At 43.9% G+C, this 27368-nt stretch overlaps 1 protein-coding gene across 2 annotated transcripts in view; it reads right to left on the reverse strand.

Annotated features, from left to right (window-relative positions):
• POF1B (POF1B actin binding protein) overlaps positions 1-23684 on the reverse strand; it is a 43726-nt gene extending 20042 nt beyond the window's left edge. Inside the window, exons 1-4 of one of the 2 annotated variants that reach the window (XM_053374511.1) lie at positions 22857-23684; positions 5441-5521; positions 3050-3136; positions 451-630 (exon numbers count right to left, since the gene is read on the reverse strand). In XM_053374511.1, the coding sequence (XP_053230486.1) occupies positions 451-630; positions 3050-3136; positions 5441-5521; positions 22857-23429 (921 nt within the window). In that variant the 5' untranslated portion in view covers positions 23430-23684. Of the gene's footprint in view, positions 1-450; positions 631-3049; positions 3137-3745; positions 3811-5440; positions 5522-22856 lie in introns of those variants that run through there. The other variant, XM_053374513.1, reaches the window with a different exon arrangement.
• Positions 23685-27368: the final 3684 nt, after the last annotated feature.

Below are 27368 nucleotides of genomic sequence, written 5' to 3' on the forward strand. Positions count from 1 at the left end.
AAAAAATCTCCCATATAGTACCTTGGAGGCTAAAATGTTAAAACATGACAACAAAACTGCTCTTCGATCATTGGGTATTGTTAGACAATATAGTCATGGTGTATAATTGTCAGGCCCAGTGTTTTTTATTCACATCTTTTACTCTCTATTTAAGAATAAACTATGCTTGCATGGGGCCCCAGGATAGCAAATAAAAAAGCAGGCAAACCAACAATACACATCTTTATGTACTTCTCAGCAAAGACCACTATATCTAAAAACTAGGCCTAAGCACTGTAAGCTTTATTGGGCTAGGATTTTCCATATAGGCACTTCTCAGTGCTTCCCATGCTAGTCTCCGTCTGGGTATCATCAAGCCACGTTGCGGCTTCAGAAGACTCAAGTCAAAAAGAAACAAGCAGAAACATTTGTGGGAACCTGAAGTCTTTTCTAAAGAGGAGCCATTCTTACCGGTTCGCAGGTCTGAAGGGTGACCTTCTTCACATTCCCACTTCCGAAATCATTGACACAGATGGGACTTACGTCATAGCAATTGCCCGTCTGGGTTTGCTGGCACTGCTGGACCACTTGGACATGTTCCACTGGTTGGCTGACTTGGCACTGGTCAGACTGGAGGCCATATTGGTATTGCTTTTTCATTAAAAGAAACAGAATTCATTCAGAACTGAGGCATTGAACTCAAACCCTTCCCAGTCATAACTAGTGGTGGGCGAACCTGTCAATTTCAATTTATTTCTGTTGTCTCAGTTCTCCACATTTCCACATCTGTTTGCAATGTTTCATAAAGTCCTCGTGAAGATTCGCCAACATTATAGTGCACATTTTTGTCTAATATACACTTTTTTTGCAAAGCAATTTTCCCTAATACAGTGCACCTTTGTATACTTTGTATCTATACATTTTGTATATATTGGAATATATTATATAATGTTTACACTTACACACACACATACACACACATTCTATATTCCATATTCCATTTTCTATATTCTATACTGGATATGTATATGTGTGTTTTTATATATGTATTTATAGGTACTCTTTGCCCTAGTATTTGCATTTTTGCACCTTAGTACATTATTTGAAACATCACCACTAGTTATTTAAATGCTTCTGAGTAGCCAAATGTGCTTCATTTGATACAGAGGGCATACCCACACTTCAAGTTTAAACAGGTTTGTAAGGAATCCAACATGAGAGCTTTTTTCCATTATCTTTTTTATATATAAAATTTTTATTAGGAATTTAAACAAAACATATTATCTGAAAACGTATCATCCTTAATTCCCCCATTTTTCTCCCTCCCCTTTTTCCATTATCTTAATCTTGTATCTCCATTATAGCTTCTTCAGATGACCTTTGAAAATTGGAGCATGACACTGACAATGCTTTGCTAGAGAAGTCTTAGTTCTAGAGTTCCTTGATTGAGAGTCAAGACTCCTGAAGCATAATCCTGTGCACATTTACTGACACACTATGTACACTGGGTCTTATGCTCAGGTAGAGCATGCATCAGATTGCATCCTTAAAACAAGTTTGAAAATGGCCTAGAACTTGTGGTGTTGACATGTCCTTAGAGGAAATCCCTTCCTCCACAGGGTGTCGGGTGTCCACGCTGGTCTCTAGGGCTAGGTCTCCATCCTCATTTTCCCCATGGAACACCATGCACCTGCCTGACCTGAGTTTTGCAGATTCAGCTCAGGAGGAGCTCTATGGGGGCATCAAGATGATGCAGCTGCGTACTTGCTTAAGCAACCTGGAACTCAATCACTTTGTAGGCATCGTAATCTTTAAGATGTGGAGTCAGATTAGCTGAACTAGGGGGAAGGGTTGGAAAACGTCCACCACTGTCATCTTTGATGTCAGTCTTCAGGTTGCCTCTGTTGCGAAAACACTAGTTGAGACCAAATTTTCTTGCTCTCTTGCTTCTGGCTTTTGGCCAGATTGGTGCTGGAGCCAAATACATGTAGGTTCCTGGTCAACATACAGACTCTGAAGACTCTGATGTGGTCATCCCAGATTGCAAACGTTTTCTCTGCTCTGTAGTAGGCTTCATTAAACATTTGGTGCTGTCAAGCTAGGAATTCAAGACTCTACTTCTAGTTCAAAAACTGGTGATTAGTTCTTAATGACTGTATCTTCTTGGCCAGTTTTGTTTTAATTCAGCCTTTGCCAACCTGGTTCCCTCCAAATTTTTTGTACTACAACTCCAATCAGTCTCAGCCAGCATGGATGTACTGGCTGGGGATGATGAGAATTTTATCCAAAACATCTGGAATGCACCAGGCTGATGAAAGCTATTTTAGTGCCCTAGCTCTGACCAGTTGCTGCTTCCTTAGCTACTGGAACTATTAAGCAAGGCTGCTGATAAATCCAAGCTCCTTTTCAAGTGCTGAGAGGTTTAGGTCTCTAGGCCTGTTTCTGTGCCTGGGTCTACATCCCTACATCTGCTCCTTCAAACTTTGCCTGCCTACCTACCTACCTTCCTGACCTGAGATTTTGCAGCTAGCTGAAAAGCAATTGCCTTTGAGGACTCCCTAGGACATATGTATTGCTTTTGCAGGGTGACTTATATTTCTTTCAAGGTTAGAATGGTCCATCTACACTTCCCTTCTCAACTTGCATATGTGGAAATAGATAGATATTCAAAATACACCTCCAGTACCCTTTTCCCCACAAGGAAACAAACTCCGAAAAAGTATTTCCCTGGAACATTATACTCCTGGGGGAAATGGGGATTTCAAAAACAATACTATCCATTCAGTCTTTTAAAAAGGTTTCCATTCATCGGTCGCAGGGACAGTGTTCATTACAAAGGCAAGACTGAAAAGTCTGAAAAGAAACAGGTGCTTCTTTGTGTCCAGAAGATCAAACAATAGTGAAAGGGGAGAGGGGAGCAGATCTATTTAGGGATTCAGACAACTTAAACTTAGCTCTGTTCTTATTGGCTCCTGACAGCAATCCTTAGATCTGAGAAAACTACTTTTAAATGTTATGAGTTTGGAGGTTTTTCTGGTGAGGGTTCCTCTTAAAAGCTAGGGACACTTACCTGATCTGGATTTAGCAGTTCATATTTTCTTATTGTCTTTTCGTATATCACCTTATTTCCATCTCTCAGAAGTGGAGACAGGGGCTCCTGCAAATATAAAACAACCATTAGACGTTTGCATAACAGCACTTGTGTGAATCAAATCATCATCAGCAACTAAGAAATAAAAGGGGCTGTCTCTATTTTAGTTCCAGATGGAGATGTTAAGTTGGAGTACAGCAATATTGTGCGGAATATTTCCCCCTCAGGACCATTTCCTGACGCTGGGGTTTGTTTCTTTCTGCAGGAGTGGGGGAATTCATTATTTTAAAGAAATGCATTGTTTCATAAAATTAACTGGTAACATAATGAACAGATACAACAATACTTAAATTGGGCGATTAGGGGAAAAACAAAAAGCAAAGTTGTAATTAACTTTTTTCTCATGAGACTATCCCTAGGGAGCACATATATTTATGTACGCAGCTCTCTAGGCAGGCAAAAAATAATAATGCTTGGAGGATTTTTTAGCAGCTTCAGCTTTCTTAAAAAGCAAAATAACAGAATGTGAGTTGCCATGACTTAAAACCAGGTCCAAGGCTACATTCCCCCATGAGAAGTCTTTTGGGGGCCACCTTCTAGCAGTGGGAGGCACCAGAGGGAAAAGTAGGCAGAAGAATGGATATGACTCTTCTCTTCAAGTTACATTTCACCCACACAAGAGCCAGGAAGTTCTATATGTACATAAAGCCTCTTTCTACTCTCCATCCTCTGTTCAGGCAAGCAAGAGGTGGTGAGGAGTGTGGCCCCAGGAGAGTACTGAGGGTGAGATATTGGCTAAAGGCCTGAGGATCTCAATTTAAAACACTCCATCTGGCTGAGAGAGAGAGAAGTGAGATCCACTTCATTGGTTCTGCTACGAGTTTAGTTAGTATTTGGCTCCTCCTCTCCCTTAACTGCCACCTAGTAGTATCCATTCAATCAGGCTGAAGTGAAGGGAGAGATGGGAAGCGGGGTCCACACCCTCAGTTCACTTGAGGGCTCAGCTTCATTTGAAACCCCCTCAACTGTCATCTAGCCGCAGCTATTCCATCAGGCTACAGAATAAAAAGTCAAGAAAACAATATTGGGCCTTCCTCTCTCTGAACAGCTTATTTTCAAGCTGGTCATCATAGGAACGTGATAACTCTACGCACTGATGCCTGAGTTTCCTTCTTTTGATTTCTCCTCATCTTTCTTTCCTTTCCTGTTGTGACTGAAAATTTGAGGACTGTTTTGTTTGCTATTGATTTCCCTAGGCGCTTTAGTGGCTAAATATCAGTGTAGAAAGCTTTATTTAATAAACATTTTTTAAAAAAATGTTTACAAGTTATTTCAATGAAATAACTTCCAAGTAAAGCCAGGGTTTCTTTGCACTGCTTTTTAAGGCTGCAATCCTAACTGTGTCTATTCAGAAGTAAGTCCCATTGAATTGAATGGGGTTTACTCCCAGGAAACTGGAGTTGGGACTGTAGCCTTAGATGGCAATACTAGGCATACTTTCCTGAGAAGAAGCCCTTCTGGAAACAATGGAATTTGTTTCCGAGTAAACATGCATAGGAATGTTCTGCAAAGTGTGCCTTGTTGATTGCTTTTTAATCAAAATTTTCAGTTCAACCATTTTTGACTATTTGAAAAACATATATAGCACATAAAGGTTAATGTGTCATGGTTGTTTTCTTTTCTTTTTTCATTTTGTTTTACTAATAAATATGACATGCTAAATGAGATCTCAAATTAATTCAAGGCAGTGACAAATTTTCAGATTTCAGATTGTTTTGAGGGAATCCTAAATCCCTCTGCTAGTGAGCCTGAATTCACTGCTACTGGCACAAAAGGAAAAAGCTGAAAGGGAATGGGAATACAAGTGTTTGAATGAACCTGTCTGAGGGTTTGCAAACAGTGACTCTGCCCTGTAAAAAGAGTATTAAATCTTGCAAAAGTATATCAAACCTTGCCAAACCCCAATAACAGCTTGGACCCAGCTTTTGGAAAATAGGTGCTGTGGGTTAAACCACAGAGCCTAGGACATGCCAATCAGAAGGTCAGCAGTTCAAATCCCCACGACGGGGTCAGCTCCCATTGCTCGGTCCCTGCTCCTGCCAACCTAGCAGTTCAAAAGCACATCAAAGTGCAGGTAGATAAATAGGCACTGCTCTGGCGGGAAGGTAAACGGTGTTTCCGTGCACTGCTCTGGTTCGCCAGAAGCAGCTTCGTCATGCTGGCCACATGACCCAGAAGCTGTACACCGGCTCCCTCGGCCAATAAAGTGAGATGAGCGCTGCAACCCCAGAGTCGGCCACGACTGGACCTAATGGTCAGGGGTCTCTTTACCTTTACCTAACCATTATGAAAGCAACAAAGTTTTCTTACCTGGCCAGGATTCTCCAATATAACCCTCCGGACACTGCCTTGGGAATAAGGAGACAATTTCAAGGACGGAGATTGGACTTCCTGTAGGGGAGAGAGAAGGTAAACATTTAATGGCTGTGCAGTAAAATAGAACTCCTCCAAGGGGAGTGGAATCCTCAATGCCTTTCCTTGAAACCAAGCAAGCAGATTACCCCTTAGCAGTTGGTCAACAGCACTGCCCTATGCATATCCATTTAGACCAGTGCTTTCCAAACTTTTCATGTTGGTGACACACTTTTTAGACATGCATCATTTCACAACACAGTAATTCAGTTTTGCTAGCAAACCGGAGGTTAAACTAATCCCTTTCCAGCCCCAGGAGGAGCGTGGGGAGCATTCACATGATACACTTACACACTGCAGCCGGCACAAACGTGTCACAACACACAGTTTGGAAAGCTCTGATTTAGACACTAAGCCCCACTGAGTTCAGTGCAGCTTTCTCCCAGTGAGATAGGAGGGGTAGCAAACATGGTGCCATACAGATATTGTTAGACGCCAACCCCCATCAGCTCCAGCCAGAGTGAGAAGTAGGTACTGCATGATTTGTGTAAATGCATGGCAGAATTTGGGCATGTGATGTGTAACTGTTCGTGGGGTGAATGTTGCATTTTGAGAGTCAGGATGTACCTTATCAAAAGAAAGGCAGCGGAAGGAAAGGGCCCTTGATTCTAAAGTTGTTTTCAAAATGTGCTGCTATAATTTTGCTTTGCTTTTCAAGAGGGCATCGTTTTATTACTTTGTTATCATTTAATATTGTACTGAATTGTATTTATATTGTAGTTTCTCAATGTCTTTGTATATACAATTCAAACAAACATACAGCGGTACCTTGGGTTACAAACACTTCGGGTTACAAACTCCGCTAACCTGGAAGTAGTACCTCAAGTTGAGAACTTTGCTCCAGGATGAGAATGGAAATCGCGCAGCGGCGGCAGCGGGAGGCCCCATTAGCGAAAGCACACCTCAGGCTAAGAGCGGTTTTGGGTTAAATGCGGACCTCCAGAACGAAATAAGTTCATAACCCGAGGTACCACTACATTGCATTTCTCATTTTGTAAACTGCTTAAGACTGTTTTAAAAATTAAGTGGTATATAAATATACGAAATAAGTAACAAAAGCATATCAATAGCACCATATTGGGTATTCCTGGTTAGGGATTGAAGGTGCTGTGAATTTCGTTTCTCTGTTTCTCATTGTTCCAATATTAAATTCATTTCTTCATCTTTCTACAGCAATTTGCATTTTTTTAAAAAACCTCCTGAAAATTCACCAGCATTTTAGTGCAAACGTCCTGTAATAAACAATTTTATGTGTCACACAGTTTTGAGTAATTTTTGCAAGCATGCTATTTCTGCTAATATATTTGTTAAGCACACCTTCCTCTAAAATATCCCTTTTGTAAAAATTGCTTAGTTGGAAGAACTGCATCACAAAATTCGGGTACTGTATGTGCAGATTTCCAAGGATGGGTATACTTTGGCTCTCATATTGTTTGGGAATGTGTGGATTTGGTAGAAAGGATTGCTGCTTAAGGGCTGTTGTAAAAAGAGCATTACCCTGCAATACATTTCTTGCCTATGTACAGAAATCAGTTTGCAAATTCACTGATGAAAATTAGTTGACACAACCAAAACGTAGGAGTTGCATTCCTTATGCAAACTGATAAACCCATTGAGGGCAGCTTTAGGGCCCCTCCAAGCCTTGCTGGATAGCTCAGTTGGTTAGAGCACGGTGCTGAAAAGGCCACGGTTGTAGGTATATTCTGCAACACACATGTTGAGATTCCTGGATTTCAGGGGTTGGACTAGATGACCCTTGGAACCCCTTCCAACTCTATGATTCTGTGTTCTTGATACAATAATAGTGCAATAGTGGTGGATTCCCCCCCCCCCCCCGGTTTTAATTTGTTCTGCGATGCTTCTCCATTGCTTAACGTTGGCTGGATCATGCCCCCAAATTAAATTTGATATTCTTTATGCTGCCATGATTCATTCCAACCTGCAAACTATTGTTTAAAAGCAAGGACCCTGTTTGTTGCATATATATTTTGCAAGAAGGCATGGTCCCTTATTAGATAACAGCCATTTCAAAGTAGGTCAACTGATCTCATGCACGGAATTAGTGCATCTCTCTCTCTCAAGCAAGCGCACGCGCGCACACACACACACACACACACACTGTGCGAAGAGCCTGGGGCAACTTTTCAAGCTGCCTCCTATAACAGATGAGTCAGAACAATAATTCGCTGCAGAAAAGGATCTTAACTAAATGCCAATTATTATAAATTAGAAAACCTCAAAGGTAGGAGTGTTGCTGACTTGCCACAGAGGTACAAAGATGTCTCCCTCCCTCCCTCCCTCCCTCCCTCTCTCTCTGCCTCCCACTGTTCTTCCAGCTATGATGATAAAAGTTTGCATTAAGTGAAGTAAGCTAAAGTTGGGTGCAGGAACTTTGTTGACAATGCCTCCAAGCTCAATGGTAGCACACAAGCTTGTAGTGCAGAAGGTCGCAGGTTCAGTCCTTGGCTTCTCCCGTTCAAAGGACCGAGTCACAGGAGATGTGAAAGACCTCTGCTCAGGACCATTGCTCTCCAGAGTTTCAAGACAGGGTTCTCTCCCATCCCCACCTGGGGATGCCCAGGATTGAACCGGTAAACTCCTGCCTGCAAAGTAGATACTCCACGACTGAGTTATGCCCCTTCACCTTTTCCCATCTCTCTCTTCACTGCCCAGTATCTAAATTATCAGGGCAGAGGCCTGTCTTTTGCTTTGGACTCTTCCAAGAAACACTATGTAAATGATATACAGGTAACTTTCACCTTGTGCAGGCATTACTTTCCAGGGATGACGCCTATATGCAAAAGTGTGTATACTCAAATCACCCCTTTTGAACCACTCCAGTGCGAGCAATTTTAACACAAGGCAGAGAGCTTTGCCTTCTCGGCTCTTGGAGGTTCTTGTGTGAGATCTTGCAGGACCATCTAAGATCTCATGAGAGCCTCCCAGAGCCTGGTAAGCAAACTGCGTAAAGTTGAAATTGCACATGTCAAACACGCGCAAGTTGCAGGTGATCTGTAATTGCAACTGCTTTAACTGTTATAAATTACAAGATGTATGTTCCAGTGGTTGCATATCGGGGACAGACAGGTGGCAACAAAGAATGGACCAAACCCTGACTTTGACCAGCTGCCTTCCACTTCCGCCAATGCTCCTTAAGGGGCTTCAGAAGGGGTGGGGACCTGTGCCCCCCCCCAGATACTGCTAAATTCCAGCAGCCACCACCCCCAACCAGGCGGGCCAGTGGTCTGAGAAGATGGGAGTTGCAGCCCAGCCCTCCAGAAGTTGTTTGACTACAACTCCCAACAGCCCCAGTTGGGATGATCAATGGCCAGGGATGATGGGAGTCTACAGTTTTCCCACCACCAGACTCAAAAGAACCTGACTCTGGCCACCTCCTCCTTATAACTGACTTCATTTTCTGTGTTTTACTTTTTCGGGTATATTCTGCAACACGGCAGTAGCACAACCATAGTGCATTAGTAATGGGTTTGTACCGGACTGTCCACACATCATTCTGCTTTATTAGTTGTTCTGTGATGGTCCCCCAACATTACTGCATCTAGAGCAGGACCCTTGCACTATGGCACAACAACAGCCCAGGACAAAACAACAACAACCCTCATTTGTGGTATTAAAAGTTACAGGATTTCGGGAGCAATTCACGGGACATACACTGGTAGGAAACAACACAGTATATCCACCCCAAAACTTCTGCAGGTGCAAAGAGTCTTGAAAGCAGAAGTGACCATAACTGCCTTGATACCATCACGAGCACAAAGCATCATGAGGACACACGAGAAAGGACTTCTGGAGGGGCTTAAAGATTAAAGGAAAGCACGACCCAGTTCTCCAGTCCACTGTTCTAAACTGCCCCACTGGCCGAATTAGGTGTCAATCATCATATTAAATTCAAACTATGGCCAATTCTCCAAAAGAATCCTGGGAACTGTAGTTTAAGGATGCTGAGGATCATAGCTCTGTTAGGTGCGAACTACAGTTCCCAAATTCTTTAGGGGTAGCCATGTCCTTTAAATGTATGGTGTGTACACAGTCTGTACTCAGGTATATAATAATAATAATAATAATAATAATAATAATAATAATAATAATAATAACAACAACAATAATAAACATTTCATTCATATTCTCAAACAACAGCAAACAGTTTTCAGCAGATCCTCATAAACTTGCCCAGACAGCGCCCTGTAGCCTCAGGGGCCTGGGAAATAAAGAAGTCATACTTTTAAGCTTCTCAGCTTAAGCGGAGTAAGCTGCAAAAATTATTGAACCCGTCTCGTATCGGCCCACAAGCTCATATTGGTTGCGGGGAATGAAAGAAGATATTAAAGTTGAATCAAAGTCTAATCTTTGGAGATTTATAAGGATGGGTTTCCAAATCCTGTAGAGAATAAGATACTTAAGAAGCCCTGCGGGGGTGTTTCTCTGAACTAGGAAGATGCTTGCCAGTTTCCCAAAGTAAGGAAGGCTTCAATTTTGCCAAACCTGATTCCAGTCAGCTAAGAGCTATTTTACAGGAGGGACTGAGTCCCACGTATGATTGTACCAGAAAATGTCTAATGGCCGTCAGAATTTTGCAAACGGAATTTATGAAAAAGTTAGATCACTTAAGGCCAAACTAGATTAGAAGGGGAGTCTTATCTGTTTACTCAGTGTAGATTTCCCTAGCCTTACCACAAAGCCTGGGAACGAATCTTGACCCACCAGCAAGACCAAGTTGACCCACATGTCAATTTTCTCCCAACCACAGCCACCTGCCCATTAAGGCTGTGCTATAAATCAATATATTGTCTGATATCGAGTTTTAGATCAAATCGTGATAACCGTTTTTAAAAAAATGATCTTGCAATTTATCGTACCATATTGGCACAAATATAAGCCGCACCTGCAAATAAGCCGCGCCTTTAAAATTCATTGGGGGGGGGGGGAGAAAAAAAGACAATACCCGAATATAAGCCGCTCCCTTGAAATTCTGCAGGCACTCACACCCGTAAATGGCAAATGTTCTGTTTTACTGTATGTCTGTTTCAGCAGCAATATCATAAAAGCCAATTTTTGTCACAAATTGAAGTCGCACTTTAACTTTTCATGGTTGGAATTTGGGGGGAAATGTGGCTTATTTTAAGGCCAATATGGTATATCCTGTCTGTGGTGTTAAAAAATTGCAATACTTGAAAAACCAGGAAGCCGATGCTTCTTCTTGTGTGTGCAGCCCTTGGTCGTAATTCCACCTCAGTCAGTTCTTCCTGCCTCCTGCTGCAACATGAAACACCTACAAATCACTACAGCAGGCTGACTAAAATATCGCCCACCAGATATCGCCAAACAGAGCTTTGGGAACCGGTTAGCAGTCATAGACAACCTTCCTTCTGCCTCCTGCAGGAGAAGCAAATTGGTACAAATTGCAACAGAACCTTTGATACCTATGCTACTAATTACTTCTACAGATTTAATTTTAAAGAAAATGTGCTATTATTGGTACAGTACTACTATAACAGAACACTTGTAACCATATGTTAAGTAAAAATTTATCAGTTTTAGAGCTAGACTGATAAGTACCAGTTGCCAGGACATTACCAGGTTCACCTCTACATAGCTCCAGCCTTATTTCAGATTTCATGATATACTGAAATATTGCAATGTTTAACTGGTGATATATTGTGATGTTGAAAACCAGATATTGCCCAGCCCATCAGCTGCCATTACTTATGATGTCACCTAATGGGAAGGAGGGAGAGGTTAAATCCTGCATTGACTATGTGTGCCTGTTCCCAGGGCAGCCATCTGAGCAGTTCTGCAGGATTCCCGGCAGACCCATTCCTGGGTGATTAAAGGAGCAGTTTACATCTCACCCCCCTGTTAAAATGAAGGGGAATAAATTTATTTTTAGTAGCACCTTGCACCATTCAGATTTGGCCCGGACGCCCAATCCCCATAAGGATCAGGCCCATGGAACCAAAAGGATGCCCTGCCCCTGCCCCTGCCCTGCCAGTTGTGTAGTGTGCCCCGGGCACAAAATGGTTACGGGGCACAGAATTTCAGCACCCAGTACAGCTTCCGGCGCTGGACTCCATTGAAAACGGCCCCTCCAAACGATCCAGGAAGTGACCTGTCCAGACTATCTCTACAGCCACTGAAGAAAGCCCCTGCAGTGTGAGGGAATCAAGACTCTCTGGGCAGCTGGGAAAATGGCAATTCCTGCTCAGGCTAATGCACCACCCCTCAGACTGCAAATGGCAGAATGCAGCCCATCTGTTCTGTTTAACAGGTTTGCCTAACAGGTAGAGATCACAACTGAGCAGGCAGAGGCAGCCTCTCTCACAAAGCTGATTCCATCAGGCTCGGCTGTTCCATCCAAGCACTGCAACAGTCTAAAAGAATGTTAGGGAATTAACTCTCTAATGACCTCTCGTCATTGAAACAGCCCGCCATGCCCAGCAGCTAACCCTCCCACATATTCAGAGCAGAGTCTGAATGGCACGATTTGAAGGAATGGGGGTGCAGTCACGAGGCATGTTGGCAGGGCCAGCCCATGTGGCCCCGTGGCCTTCCATGTCCTTTCCACATGTGGCTGGGATCATCTATTTTGTATTAATGGGAGCCTAGGTCTGAGGGGTGGATCAACAACATGGCAGGTTCAAAAAACCAAGGCAGAACCAAGGGGGCAGCATGCACACCCTAGAGCAGGCCCACCCATGTAAAACTAGCAATGCTACCCAAACTCAAAAATGGTTCGAAGGTCAAATTTAATAGGTTTCAAAATGAGCAGGTCTGTAACAAGCATGGGTCTCTCTCTCTCATGCCAAAAAATGACTACAGGATTCTGGGGAAGTGGCAAACATTCAGCTGAGTATATACTGTGGGTTTTGGCAAACAGTGAGACAATTATGTTTTCCAAGGGGCAAGTTTGCCCATTCCTATGTAAAACATACAAATCTTCTGGAACTGCATCACTTCAGGACGCAAGGTAGGAGCAGGGTTATATTATTAAATCAGTGGTAGACAACCTGGCACCCTCCACATGACATCAGATTACAACTCCCATCAGCCCCAGCCAGCATAGTTGCTGGTCTGGGATGATGAGAACTGTAGCCCATCAAGATCTGGAGGGCTCCATGTTGGCCATCCCAGGGCCAGCCAATGAGGCAAGGTGAGGTGACCACAGAGGCAGCAGAACCCAATGTACTTTATTCCCCCTTTGTTCCTGATGTAGGTCTTCACACATCCTTTCTTCTCTGGCAGGGAGGGCAGCACCATTTTGTGGTACGCCTCAGGTGCCAAAATGTATTTGGCCAGTCCTGGTCATCCTTGTACTAAATGCTCCCTCACATGGAAAACAAAACAAAACCCTGTCTTTGATAAACTAGCCTTTCCTTTCTCTTCCTAGCATTATAGTTTTCTTGGCTCCAAGCGTCTGAGCACCTGATCCCCAACTTGTTCTCGAAACTGACATAATCCAAAGATAGTTGTACACTGACTGCCTTCAAAACGGTAAAGAAAGTAGTAGTCTGACTACGTAGAATGGACACTTCAAACCGATGACCTCCCCTGCTCTTAAGAGAGATTTTTCTGGCACTACTAGTTGGACAACATATCTGAGCTTTGAGACTCACATTCCACTCCTTTCATTTCAATTTTGACCTGGCTGAATAATGTTGCCAATGCATGGAGCAGATCCCTCACCTGCAACCACCTCAAGCTGTTCCTTCCCAATCCTCTCCTCCTGAGTAGACCATGTACACTTTGCGGAAACTCAGGAGCCAGTTAATGCTGATGGCATTCAGTTCCTCCTCAGATGACAGGTAACATTCTGTGAGTTACCTATCAAATGAACCATCTTTTCTGGCAATAGCATATTGCAAACATGCAATATGCCTTCAATTGGGGATTGATAGAAAGTGATGTCCAAACAGGTTGCCATCCTGAGGGATGGCAGTTAAGGCAGGGATGGGAGACAAATTTTCCATCTTTCCAGGGTCACATATCAATTGTGGGCAGGGCCAGAGGCACTATTACTAGTGTGGTCTAAAGAAGACAGACAGACAGACAGACAGACAGACAGGACAGCTTAGTCAGTAAAGCATGAGACTCTTAATCTCAGAGTTGTCAGTTTGAGCCCCATGTTGGGCAAAATATTTCTGCACTGAAAGGGGTTGGGATAGATGAGCCACGTGGCAACTTCCAACTCTATGATTCTGGTTGTTGGGTTGGCATCTTTTTTGCTGCCATCCCCCCCTCTTTATCTCTCTTTCTTGCATTCTTCTGTGTCTCTGCAAACACTTGAGAAAGTTTCCCGGGTTGATTTATCCTTGCCATGCAAACATTATAAGGCCCAGGAGCTCAGACAGAAAAGGTCAGACCAACCAACATTTAAGAACTGCAGCCATCAGCACTGAACTTCTGTGCAACCTCCAAAGGCCATATAGTTGTGAATGGGCTGGGCTTTGGAGTTCTGGTAGATGAGAAGCACACACTTCACTCATCACACGGAGACTAAGGGCAAAAGCCGGTAGAGCGATAAGTGTTAGTTTTGGCTTTGTGCCACAAGCTAGTGTCTATATGCAATGTATTAGGGCTGGCCCTACCATGAGATGGAGTGAGATGGTTACTGTTAAGTTGTGGGTGAACATATCAGACGACACAGCGATTCTTCAAACAGCTCTTGTTTATTCACAGGCCCAGAACAGAACAGGGCTGAAAGGTTCAGCCAACCTGCTTAAATAGAGCTCAACTACAAAGCAACAGTAACAACTTTCTGTAACTATCCAATCAGTGAACATCACTTTCAAATCCTTATTTGCATATGTGGACCTGAGTGAAAACTATCTACAGTATCCCCCCACTGGCCCAGGGTGAGAACTTCAGTACATAACACTTGCCTCAGGCAGCTGATTTTGGGGACTTGTGAAAAGGCAGCAAATTGTTAGTTCTTTGAATTGCTGTTGTTTACTCCCCAAGAGGAGGACTTGTGGGTTTTCCATCTCAGCCATGAAAATGATTTGGCTGGCCTTGGGCACCTGGGCACTCAAGGTGTACCCTGAGCTGGGGGGACGGTTGGTGCCATTTGTTTCTCTGCTCTAGACCGCAAAATGTTTTGGGTTGGTCCTGAGGTGTCACAAGTTTAGCTGCAATGAGATTCTATTATTGTTATTAATATAGGAAGCTGCCTTATAATGCATATTAGGAGCAATAATAAGATAAATTAGGAACACAGAAGCTGCCTAATACTAAGTCAGACAATTGGTCCATTGAGCTCAGTACTGTCTACACGGACTGGCAGCAGCTCTCCAGGGTTTTAGGCAGCCCTACCTGAAGATGTCAGGGATTGAAGGCTCTAGCTTCAAAGCAGCTGCTCTAGCACTGAGCTACAGCCCTCTCCCCAGTACAGTGGTACCTCGGGTTACATACCCTTCAGGTTACATATGCTTCAGGTTACACACTCCGCTAACCCAGAAATAGTGCTTCAGGTTAAGAACTTTGCTTCAGGATAAGAACAGAAATCATTCTCCAGCAGCGCAGCGGCAGCAGGAGGCCCCATTAGCTAAAGTGGTGCTTCAGATTAAGAACAGTTTCAGGTTAAGAACGGACCTCCGGAACGAATTAAGTACTTAACCCGAGGTACCACTGTAATAATATTGTGTGTACTATCAATAAGGAAAACTTACAAAATAGGAAAACTTACAAAATGAAGGCTGTGATTCTAAGTACACATATTAGGAAGGAAACCTCAATGAATACATTGGGACTTATTTCTTGATCGTGCTGTAAGTTCCTTATGACAGTAAAGAAACAGCTACAAGATATGACTAGGTCTGATATATAAACCATAGTTTGTGCTAAAAGAGTTTTGATATATTGAGTCTATAGCACTGACAAGATTTCTGTTCAAATGCTCTCTTTCAGATAAGCAGAAACTAGATTCAGGATGACCTTTACTACTTCTGTAATGAGAGAGCATTCATCTTCAGTTTTTAGAATGTCAAAAAATGTTCAACTCTGGCATTTTAAGCTCCAGTGACAAAGGCCAACCAGAAATATTGATTTTCTATAAATCTCTCTCTCTGGGTGCAGAGATCAGAATGCGACAAAAGGGTTGGGGGAGCAGAAAGTTTCAAATTCATAGAATTTTTAGACACCCGGGTGACCGGGTGAGGATTTTTCCAGACACAACCGAAGAGCATAAACAAAGAACTCTCCAAGACAACACTTCATTTTAAGGGTGCAGGAAAACTAAACTTATTTTAGTAGCCATAGAAACACACCTGCTGCATTTTGTTTCAGACTTGTCTCCAAGACTGAGCTGGGGAAACAGGTTTTGTCTGTTTTTAGGAGCTGGCTGAGCACTGACTGGCCAGTACCTGTGATGCCACAAACCCATTCCTTCAGTCTAGAGCAAATAGTACACGTGTGTGTGTTTTAAAAGTTGCCAAATGATCTTCAAGAAAAAGGCAGACACCTAATTACTCAGGGAAGGTTCAACAGTGACAATGATTAAATCAGAATTGAAGTTGGTGTTAGCTTTGTCGATGGCAAAGATGGGGAAGGGTTAAAAGCTCCTTATTTTCTTGTTTTCTGCTCCTTGTTTTTGTACACAGCATAAATGAAGTAGTTCCAAGTACCCTAGACTAGTTCCCGGTTAATGAGCCAGAGGCATAAACTGTACCTACCACATTGCCAGGTGCAATGCAGGCAAGCCAGATCCTATTTATCTGAATGGGATTAGTGTACTAAGCAATGCCATTTTCATACGTCCCATACATTAAACATTGTATGCAATGCTTAGAGCAGATCCATTAAAATTCATGAGTATGACCAGGTTCATAAACTTCAATAGTTCTACTCGGAGTAGACCTTAGTTGCAAACAACCCTATGTTATGAACATCACCAAAGTGTGTATCTCTCTAGGGTCATCAGTGCTGGTGATGAAGGGCCTTCTGTTTGATAACTGGGATTAGATATTACCATTGCAATGCAGAAACATAACACAGATTATAATATTAGCTCTGTCTGGGCCTCACAGGATATATAGCATGGGCCTTCTTTTCTTTTCTTTTCTTTTTAATTGATTTTTAATTTCAAATAACAAAACATACCCATACAAGGAGAACAGAGCTTATTAGTTGTTTGCCATTTGAGGTTAGGCATTGCTATACTTCTTTCTTGACCTTCTAAAGGGTTTTATGAGGTAGCCGAGGCCTCACTTGCATGAATAAAATTCAGTATTATTTTTTGCCAATTATCCACATGAGAGACAGGTATGCTTGTTGGCAGTGTTATTTTTCTAGAAAAAGAGGTGCCGGAACTCACCATGAACACCTACCTCTCTTGTTCTCTTAGTATGGCAATGGAGCCCACCTGAGAGGTGCCAGAACTGAGTTCCAGCGAGTTCCAATTAAAAAAAAGGCCCTACTGCTGGTAAGACTTGGAATAAGTAAAGAAGGTGCAGAAATTGGATCGTTTTTGTTGTAGAAACTATGTCCAACCATGAGACTGTGAGCATTGACCAATTTCTGAGCTTAGTTGTTAAATATTTTAGCAAGTGAGAAAAGTTCGATTTCTCTAGTTAAGACAGATTATTTGGTACATTCTCTCTCAGGTATTTAAAAGAAGCACTACAGAGTTTCAGGATAGTTGTTTTGTGCCAATGCAGTTGTTCGTTTGGCAGGTTGTGTATCAATTCAGATTTAGTGAAGCTATCAGTGAACCCATATATCTTGCTATATATAGCAAGTTGGTGCATAATAGCAGGTTACAAGGTTTCAGGATCAGAAAGGAATAGTGCAACATCATCTGTGAACATACTGATAATATAGGTTTATCCAAATAATTAAAAAACATTTTGCATCATCTTCTGCTTTCAGTGTCAAAGCTAAGGGTTTCATGGTCAGGGCAAAAAGCAGGGGAGGTAGTCAGCAGCCTTGCTTCATGCCCAGGTCAAAAGGAAATTTTGAAGAACATTCCCCATTCATTAAAACTTGGACCACTGACCCATAGTAAAAATTATAAAGCATATCAACCCAGGATGCACTAATACCAAAGGAATGTGGAATTTCAAAGAAATATTACCAGTCTAAACAATCAAATGCCTTGACTGCATCCAGCATCAGCAGAACAGTAGGTTATGGACTTCAGAAAATTGTATTGAGAACTCCTCTAATAGGAAGGCTATGGATCTTTAACTTATGAATCTGACTTCATCATGGTGGACATAGTTGGGTAAAATTTCTGAATGCCTACTGGCCAGTATGTCTGTAAATAATTTAGCATCCATATCAATCAATGAAATAGGTCTTTATGATTCAACTTATTTGAGCTCTTTTTGTGGTTTGGGTATAACTGTGATAACTTCTTATATCTTTGAAGTTCAAGTACATTAAGAGCTACAAATGAAAACAAGCAAGAGCTGCAGCAAAATGTCAGACCCTCAACATGTTCTTATTTTCCAGGGACAGTCCTGGATTTACTAAAGCTGTCCCAGTTTCTGATTTGATCCCAGAATGTCCCTCTTTTTCTTAAGGTAAAGGTAAAGGGACCCCTGGCCATTAGGTCCAGTTGTGACCAACTCTGGGGTTGCGGCGCTCATCTCGTTTTATTGGCTGAGGGAGCCGGCGTACAGCTTCCGGGTCATGTGGCCAGCATGACTAAGCTGCTTCTGGCAAATCAGAGCAGCGCACGGAAATGCCGTTTACCTCCCCACTGCAGCGGTACCTATTTATCTACTTGCACTTGATGTGCTTTTGAACTGCTAGGTTGGCAGGAGCAGGGACTGAGCAACGGGAGCTCACCCCGTCACGGGGATTCGAACCGCCAACCTTCTGATCGGCAAGTCCTGGGCTCAGTGGTTTAACCCACAGCGCCACCCGCATCCAGCAGCGCCACCTCTTTTTCTTACAACGTCCCTATTTTCATCGGAGAAATATTGGAGGGTATGAAATGTTACAGTGCAGACTGCACCTGTTTCACGGTCCCAGCCCGTCAGACATGCCTTATTCCAGGATAATCCATCTCATTCTTTCTCCCTTGTTTTTCATCCCCACTTAGAGTCAGCGAGCCATCATTCTGCAGTCACTGCAAACAGTAGGGTTTTTGACTGAGCCTGCTGCTACTTCCTTTTTATTGTGCTTGAATGGTGCCAATTTGACTTCAGACAGATCCACAACCAGAGAATGATTTTTCTGTTGATATATACAGGATGATACACAAGCTGCATTTACGCCCAGTTGCTCAGTCAGAAGCAAGCGGACTCTCTCCTTCCAGAGTACTGGCCAAAAGGGGCAAAGACAATGGGATATAAATGCCAAATGTAAGGTTCTGAAATATCTATGATAGGTTTTGTTTCATGCCCAGCTTGTACAGAGAGAGATTACAGATTGACAGGTTCAACATACCAAGACGTTAAGAAAGGCTGCAGACTAGCTCAGTAGCACAGTATCTGTCTAGCATGCAAAGAAAGATCCCAGGTTCAGTCTCCAGCAGCTCTGGGTAGATCTAGGGGGGAGAAAACACTCTCCACTGCCAATCAGCGCAGACGTTATTGAGCTAAATGGTCCAAGGATCTGATTCAGAATAAGGCAACTCCCTATATCCCCATGAGATCCATATTTAGCACAAATGTCAACTCTACACATGCTTTCTTCTCTGAAGTCTGCTGCACTTTGTGTAATTTTTAAATGACACAAGAATTCAGTGTAATAAGACGATTCAGCTGCCAAGAATTACCCAGAGGTGGAATGGGTGGGCAATGTGAAGCAGGAGTGGAAAACGATGGCTTGGGCAGGAGCAAGATAACTGCTGGTGAGGTACCTTCCCCTGGCCTCTGGGAACAACTGAAGTCACATCCACACACTGAAAGCAGGTGCTTTACATATATGGCGCAGACGTCACCAAAGTCTGTGGCTTTCCCCAGTCACCAGCTTCCATGATTTCCCTTTCTCCAGATGGAGTGAGCTGCCATCCGAAAGGTCAATTTTGGAGGAATGAAAAACCCATGCATCTGACAAATCCACCAAATGCAGTTGCAGGGAGTTACCCTGCCTGACATTTAGAGTTGACATGCCTCCTTCCTCACAACATTGGGACAGCCCAAAAAGCTGATGTGGCACAACACACCTACACAAGTTGTTTTTTTTTAAAAAAAAAATCAAATCATGTTTAGCGTACAAAACATTATTTCCTTTGGAATTAGCAGAAACTAACTTTCCACAGTATACTGAGTACTTGCCCCCTGATTTGAACTAATAGCCACAGCAGAGTTATCTGGTTTGCATGCCAAAGGTCCCAGCTTCAATCCCTGGCATCGCCTGGTAGGGCTGGGGAAAGCCCCCCCCCCAATCTAAAAACTTTGGAGAGCCACTGCCAGTTAGTTCACACATTACACTAAACCAAACCATGGTTTAGCATGAACAAGAGAGCATGCTGGCTCCCAAGACGCCGATCGCTCCTCCCTGGCTGTTCTGCTGCTGAGCTAAGACATGGCTGACTAGGCGTGATGTGAAAACCAGGCTAAGCGAGTAGAGTTGGCAACCTGCAGCTTAGATGGACCAATGGTCTGACTCAATAAAAGGCAGGTTCCTTTGATCCTATGAACAGTAGAAATTCTGAAAAAGCAGATTTGGATAAAATTGTTCAGATCAGTCAAAATCCAATTATCCTCATTGGTGGTTGCATTAAAATGAAACTGTTGCGCAGGCAAAACCTTTAGATGTAGTTAGCAAATCACAAAGCCCTGCAGCTAACCCTGAATGGACTGTCCCTTGAGCAATCTTTAAACATTGTGCTACTGCAAGTGATTGTAAATTTAATCATACAGTACTCTCCCAGTTCTGCCTTCTACATCTAGATTAAAATTGGCCCTATTGTTTTTTATTGTTTTTTAGCATTGGAATATACTATAAACCAAAAAAAGCCACCTTCAAATATATAAGGATTGTCTTCTTTCTGGTAACTATTTTGGATTCAATGTTAAGGAACTAGTGTATCTTGAAGGTCGATAGCAGCCTTTCCCAACTTGGTGCACTCCTGATGTTGATGGACTATAATTCCAATCAGCCCTGACCAGCACGGCCAACGCCTTGCAGGGAGCAGAATGAGGAAAGCTGGTCTATGTTATGCTCATTTCTTTCCTGCCTTTCTTACTGTCCTGCCTTTCCTTCTCAGTGAAAACACTATGTTGCTTTTATCATAGTCCAAAGTCCACTGACCATGGAGATAACACAACACATACAGATTATCCATTTCTCAGGAAAAGATATTTCAAGTTGTTCCAGAGAAACAAATGGAACTTCCTCTGTACCAAATATTATGTTCCCTAAAGTTATTTCCCAAAGGCGTGTCCAGACACAAATCCAGAAGGGGGTCATAGAACATGTTCAACTCCTTTTTTGGGGGGGGAGGACATAGCTCAGTAGTAAAGCATCAGATTTGCATGCAGAAGACCCCAGGTTCTTTTCCCTGGTAATTCCAGGTACGGCTGGGAGAGACCAATGTTTGCAACCCAAGAGAGTGAGGGATTATGGAAGCTGTTGGATTCGATTCCCCATCACCTATGAAGTCCACCAGGTGACAATGGACCACTTGCTGTCTAACATACCTAACAACATACCTCACAGGGTTGTTGGGAGAAATCAAATGGGCCAAATTAAGAACCATGCATGCCATCTTGAGCTCCTTGGAGGAAAAGTAGGAAATAAATGTTTCTATACTAATAAAAATTCCCACTGTCAACAGCTTACTATATCTTGTTGGTGCATCAACATAAACAGACACTATCTTCCCTTCTTCACCCTATGATCTGGCTCAGACAGAATTTGCTTTTCCCTAGGCAAACAGCAGGCAGCTGTGTTTACCAAGGCCTGTGGGCTTTTCGCTCCCACTCATGCCTGTGGGAGGCGAATCTTTTCCAATACAAATGTGCATATGGACTCAGCTCCTCTTTACCACACACACACACTACCCCAGAATAAAGTTGTGTTTGTGAAAATATATTTTGGGTCAAGTCACCAATGAAAACTAGAAACTAAACTGGTTGTAAGCGGATTGCAGTTTCTCACAGAACTGTAGCGTTGGAAAGGTCGGGTCATATAATCCAACCCCCTGCTCTTAAATACTATTTATTCTGTGACCATTCAGCAGTTATGAATGGATTCCTCCCGATGATTTAGATGGGATAGCTCGGCTGGATACAGTTCAGCGCTGGTAACACCAGGATTGCAGGTTAGATCCCCATAAGGGACTGCTGCATATTCCTGTAGGGGACTGGACTAGATCAGGGGTCAGCAACCTTTTTCAGCCGTGGCCCAGTCCACCGTCCCCTAGACCATGTGGGGGGCTGGACTATATTTTGGGGGGGGGGAAATGAACGAATTCCCATGCCCTACAAATAACCCAGAGATGCTTTTTAAATAAAAGGACACATTCTACTCATGTAAAAACACACTGATTCCCGGACAGTCCACGGATTGAGAAGGCTATTGGGCCGCATCCGGCTCCCGGGCCTTAGGTTGCCTACCCCTGGACTAGATGCCGCAAGGTTTCTTTCAACTCTATGGTTCTATGAATCCTGCTGATACCTCCCTGGGAATTAAGTCCCATGGAACTCAGTGGCCCTTAAATTCGAAGAAGACACAGGTAGGATTTCACAGGGACAATTTCCAACAAGCAAAGCACAACTGACCAAGGCCATAAATGTAGAATTTGACAGGGAGATGAGCCACCAACCCAAGGGGGTGTGGTGAGTCAAAAATTTTCCTTGCCATTTAACATTGTGCCCCCTAAAGTTAGCAAGTGATTAATCTTGGGGATCAGGGTGAGCCTCACTGGTTAACACAGCTGTGTTCTAATCAGTAACCTCCCCCTCCCCCAAAAGGGGTGCCAACTTGAATAAAATATGGGCAGGAGGGGACAGGTAACGCCTGCCCCATATGATCAATCACACACCATTTGAATGGCAATGACCATCAACTTGGGGGGCAGCCCCCTCAAATGTTTTATGGGGGGCAATGGACCTCGGCCCCCAAGGAGTTGGCTCCTATGTCCCCCCCAATAAAAAGACCAATTGATAAAATGATGCTGGACAAGGAAACTGATAAGAGAGGGAAATGGAAGCAACTGCCCTTTTGGACGCGTTTGCCCTTACCTCGGAGGGGAGTGCATTTGATAAAAGTAACGCGTGAAAAATGAGCCACGGAGTAAGCCGGGTTGGGGACCAAAATAGTAAAGTCGGAAACCAAACCCCCGATAACCCTCCGAGAGACGCCAGCGCCCTTCGACGGGGCGGGAAGGAAAACCATCATTTACCTGCAGCGGGGGGTCGCTGCTCCAGATGACGTGCTGGCAGCCCGGGGTGGTCTCCAAGGGGGAGGGCGCACGAGGCAAGCAGTTGGGCGGGTCCAGGAGCTGCACGCGTTTCCCGCCGGGGCTGCTGTAAGTCCGGACGCGTTCGTAGACCACGCTGCCTCCGCTGTGGCAGCCGTCCTGGGAGCAGGGCACCGGGTCTGGGCACTGCAGAGGCATCGGCAGCGGCGCGGGGCGGTTCTGCCGCGCGCGGGGCAGCGTGGCTGGGAGAGGGACCGGGCACGTCTGCTGGGGCAGCGGCCGGGACACCGACGGCGGGCCGCACGGCTCGTAACAGGGCCTGGCGGTCACCACCGGCGGCTGGGCCGGGCACGTCTGCGGGGGCAGCGGCCTGGGAATCGTCGGAGGGCCGCAAGGCTCGAAGCAAGGGCGGGAAGGGGCCGGCGGTGGCGGCACGTAGCAGGGGGCCGGCGCGGGCGGCACGTAGCAGGGGGCCGGCGGGGTGTAGCAGGGCTGCGGCGGCCGCATGAACGGCGGCAGCGTCGTCGCCTGGGTTTGTTGCTGGATGCCGTACATGGCTGGCTCTGGCTGGAGGACCGTCGAGGGAAGCTGGCGGGCTGGCACTGGCCGGGCAGGTGCGCCGGGCGTGGGGTTAGCAGGATGGGCCGCCCTCGCCGCTGGGGACACGCCTGCCGCGCCGTCGCGGCTCAGCTCACCTGAGTCCGCTCCGCCCCGGGCACAGAGCCAGACCGCCAGGAGGGAAACGGGCAGGAAGCCAGGATCCCAGGTGCCAAAGCAAGCACCCGCCCGGGCAACGTTCTTGCTGCCTCCGCGAGAGGGGACTTTGGCCCTATTGGAGGCAGCTGGAAGCGCGGCTACGAAATCCGACAGTCGCTACCACCCCGCCTCTCCCCACCCGTCTCTTCCCTTTGCTTTAATACTGTTTTATTTAGAGTTATCGTGGTTTCTTACAAATCAATAAATTACTTCTTTCGTTCGTTCTCTCTTGGCAAAGAATCCGTTCTTTTTATTATTATTATTAATAATAACACTTTCGTGCCTTTTACGCGCCCACCCACGGCAAAAATCCGCCCTGTGAACAGCAGGGCGCCACCTTCCTCCAGGCGAAGGTCAACTGTGCGCATGTCCTGCACTCGCCACTGTCATTTGGGCCGCTCCTCTTCCCCAGTCTAGGTGGGTGGGAGGGTGCCGCTTTATTTGAAAAGCAAAAAACTTCCGTTGCAAACTGATAAGCAATTTTGCGCATCGCGTGTAATACTCATTTTCCCGTATAAGAACAGCTTAAGCTTTGCTGTCCGTTGAGTTCATTTGGGATTAGTTCCAAGCATAGGAGCAAATTCCTAGGGGCCACTCCAAGTGGCCGAGGTCCCTTCGCCTCCCCCAATAAAATATTTGAGGGGGCCTCTCCCCCTGCAAAAATTGGTGAGCATTGCCACTCAAATAGTGTCTAAAATTCTATTATTCTAAGCCGCCTGAATAGTATCTTGTGGCAATGAATTCTATATGGGTTTCCCATGGGCACCTGCCTGTGTGAACAGGACTTCATGGACCATTAATCTGATTCAGCAGACTGAATATTCTTAATTCTTCCAAGTTACTTTGCTATGAGTTACACATTTTTATTTCTATATTACATTTCTAGCCTATCCTTCATTCCAAAGGAGCCCAAGGTTGCAAACATCAAAGAGTTAAAACAATGCAATTCAAAATAAAAAAAACACGTTTTTAAAAACCCAGCTGAAAACAATTCAAAACATTTAGAACATCTAAAGAAGTTTACAAACAATCACATGCCCTCACAGTTGCTAATTTGAAGGTTGCCATGGCCAGTATCTTTCAGCCATCAACTGTTTGGGTAGACAAGACGAGTTTCACTTTTGCTGAAAGTCAAAAGTGATGATCAAGACACTAGCACAGGGAAGCATTCCACAGATGGAATTACCACTGAGAAGGCCCTGTCAAGGGGGAGCACCTCCATATAGCACAGGAACATGGAAAATAAAGTTCACTGGATTATTTGGGGTCAGCCAAATGCCCAATGTCATTTGGTAGAATGCCTACTTTCCAGATCACACTCGGCACTGGTCAGGTTGAATCAGGGGTACTGTGTCCAGTTCAGGATGCTAAATTTTAAGAGGGGCATTGATGAATGGGAGCATGCCCAGAGAAGGCAAAAACAGGGCCTGGAAACCAGTTCCCATGAAGAACAATGGAAAGGCTTGTAATATTTATCCCAGAGAAGGGAAGGTCAAGGGAGGAGACATTCTAGTCCTCAGATATCTGAAGAGAAGACTTGTTCACTGTTCCTCAAGAGGACATATCTAGAACAAATGGGGGGAAATTCAGCTATTCATTCTCCTAATGACTTTTGGAAATTGATCTATAATGAATTAAAAAAAGATGTTTAGATATACCTTTCCTCAAAAAACTGGAAGCATTTTTGTTAGGTTTGATGGGAGAGGCAATTACAAAGATAGATCAAAGACTATTTATGTATGCCACAGCAGCAGCGAGAACTTTAAAGGCCCAAAAGTGGAAGTACCTACGATTGCAGAGTGGCAAGCAGAACTGGCCAGACTGACCTGCAGAATTCGAGACCAGGACGATCAAAAATTTCATAGGGATTGGAGTAAATTTATTGTTTATCTGAATCATAATTGTAAAAATTTGAAGACAGTAGCAGGATTGAAATAAATCCTACCATTTTTTCTCCTTCTGTGTTGAAACTCCTATTTGGAGACTTTCCTGGGTTTTTTTCTGGCCCATGTAGATAGGTAGCCTTGGTGAAGACTTGACATTTTCATCCCCCAAAAAGTTTTTGATTGAGTTTCCACTGAAATGAGGCTGCATCTTAATGTTTTAATGTATTTTAATCTTGTTCTTTTAAGCTGTATTTCAATCAATTGTTTTTATATTTGGTGTTAGCCGCCCTGAGCCTGGTTTTGACTGGGGAGGGCTAGGTATAAAAGTATTATTATTATTATTATTATTATTATTATTATTATTGACAATAGATGAAAGAACTAAAATGCAAGACAGTATTTGAAAGTGGAAAACCTGCTGAGAGGAGGAAGGGAAGTCGCATGCTTGGTAGAGCAGAAAGTTTTATGTTTGTTATTGTATTGTTGAAAATATTGTTTAAGGGAGAAAATAATAAAAATATATTTAAAAAAAGAAAAAAGAAAAGAAAACTCTTAATGGCAAGAGCCATTCAGCTGTGGAGCAAACTGTCGTGGGAAATGGTGGGTTTGCCTTTGCTGGAAATATTTTAAGCAGAGGCTGGCTGGCCCACTGTCAGGGATGCTGTGGAGGCATTCTGCACTGCAGATCTAGCACTGAGCAGTGGGTTGAACTAGATTACCTTCAAGGTACCTCCTGACTCTAAAATTCTGTGATTCATACTGATAGTGCCTCTTTCTCGGTAAGTCCATTGGCCCCGAGGCTATTGGCATGGGGACACTGAATTTGCTCTTAGAAGGAGTGATGCAAAACAGAGAGAACCACTTGCACTGGGTTTATGCCAGGAAATAAGAGATGCTCAAACAAATGAGCCAAACCCCCCCCCCCCAGTGCAGCAGGACGGGCTTACCACATTTTGAAGGCACTGAAGTAGTGCCCGTTGACATCTAAACAGCCGCCCCGCCACACCCCCACAAGCATTAAGATCATACCCTAAAATTACATACCTCAACCAATTATTACTATCATATATTTTCCCCGAATTCTTGCAAGAGACTGACAATGGCTTCTGCCTCATGTCAGCTTTTAAAGACAGCTGTTAAAATGTGCTTGTTGAGGGTAGAATAACACCAGTCTCGCCTCTAGCAAGCTTTTTGTCTCGGTAACATAATAACCATATCTGTACTGTAATTTATCGGCATGCAATGGCTGCACTGTTATTATATCCCCATAGACGATCTTGAAGCAGGCAATGCAAATTAGTTATAGTATTCATTAAAGCCACACGAGAGCAATCCCATAATAAGTGTGTATCCTTTTCATATGCAGTTTACCAGACACTGCTAGAGAAATGTTACGGTATTTGGGAAGGTAAGGATGGTGTGAATTAAGTGGCTATAGTGTTATTACGTTGCGCAATACGTCAAGTGTGAGGGACCTTGGGCGCTCCAGGTGTTGCTGAACTACAACTCCCATTATTCCCATTAGCCATGCTTGCTAGAGCTGATGGGAGTTATAGCCTCAGGGGCACCGCAGGGGGCACCACAACTATGATGTAGAATGGAAGGTGAGAGGCAGGGGAGGGGGGCAGATTTTGGCATCACATAGGGCGATGCTGACATTTGAGACCCCAAGCAGAAGGTGCCAGTTTCAATCCCTGCTGGCACCTCCATATGGCCAAGAAAATTCACCGACATCTTAAGTGTGACTTTCTTCTGATATACACATCTTCATGTGCAGTTTTGCCTAACATACACATTTTTTCCGAAGCAATGTTTTCTAATATAATGGATTTTTGAATGATATTTTCCCCAC

The sequence above is a fragment of the Podarcis raffonei genome, chromosome Z (genome assembly GCF_027172205.1).
Source record: "Podarcis raffonei isolate rPodRaf1 chromosome Z, rPodRaf1.pri, whole genome shotgun sequence".
NCBI lineage: Eukaryota > Metazoa > Chordata > Lepidosauria > Squamata > Lacertidae > Podarcis > Podarcis raffonei.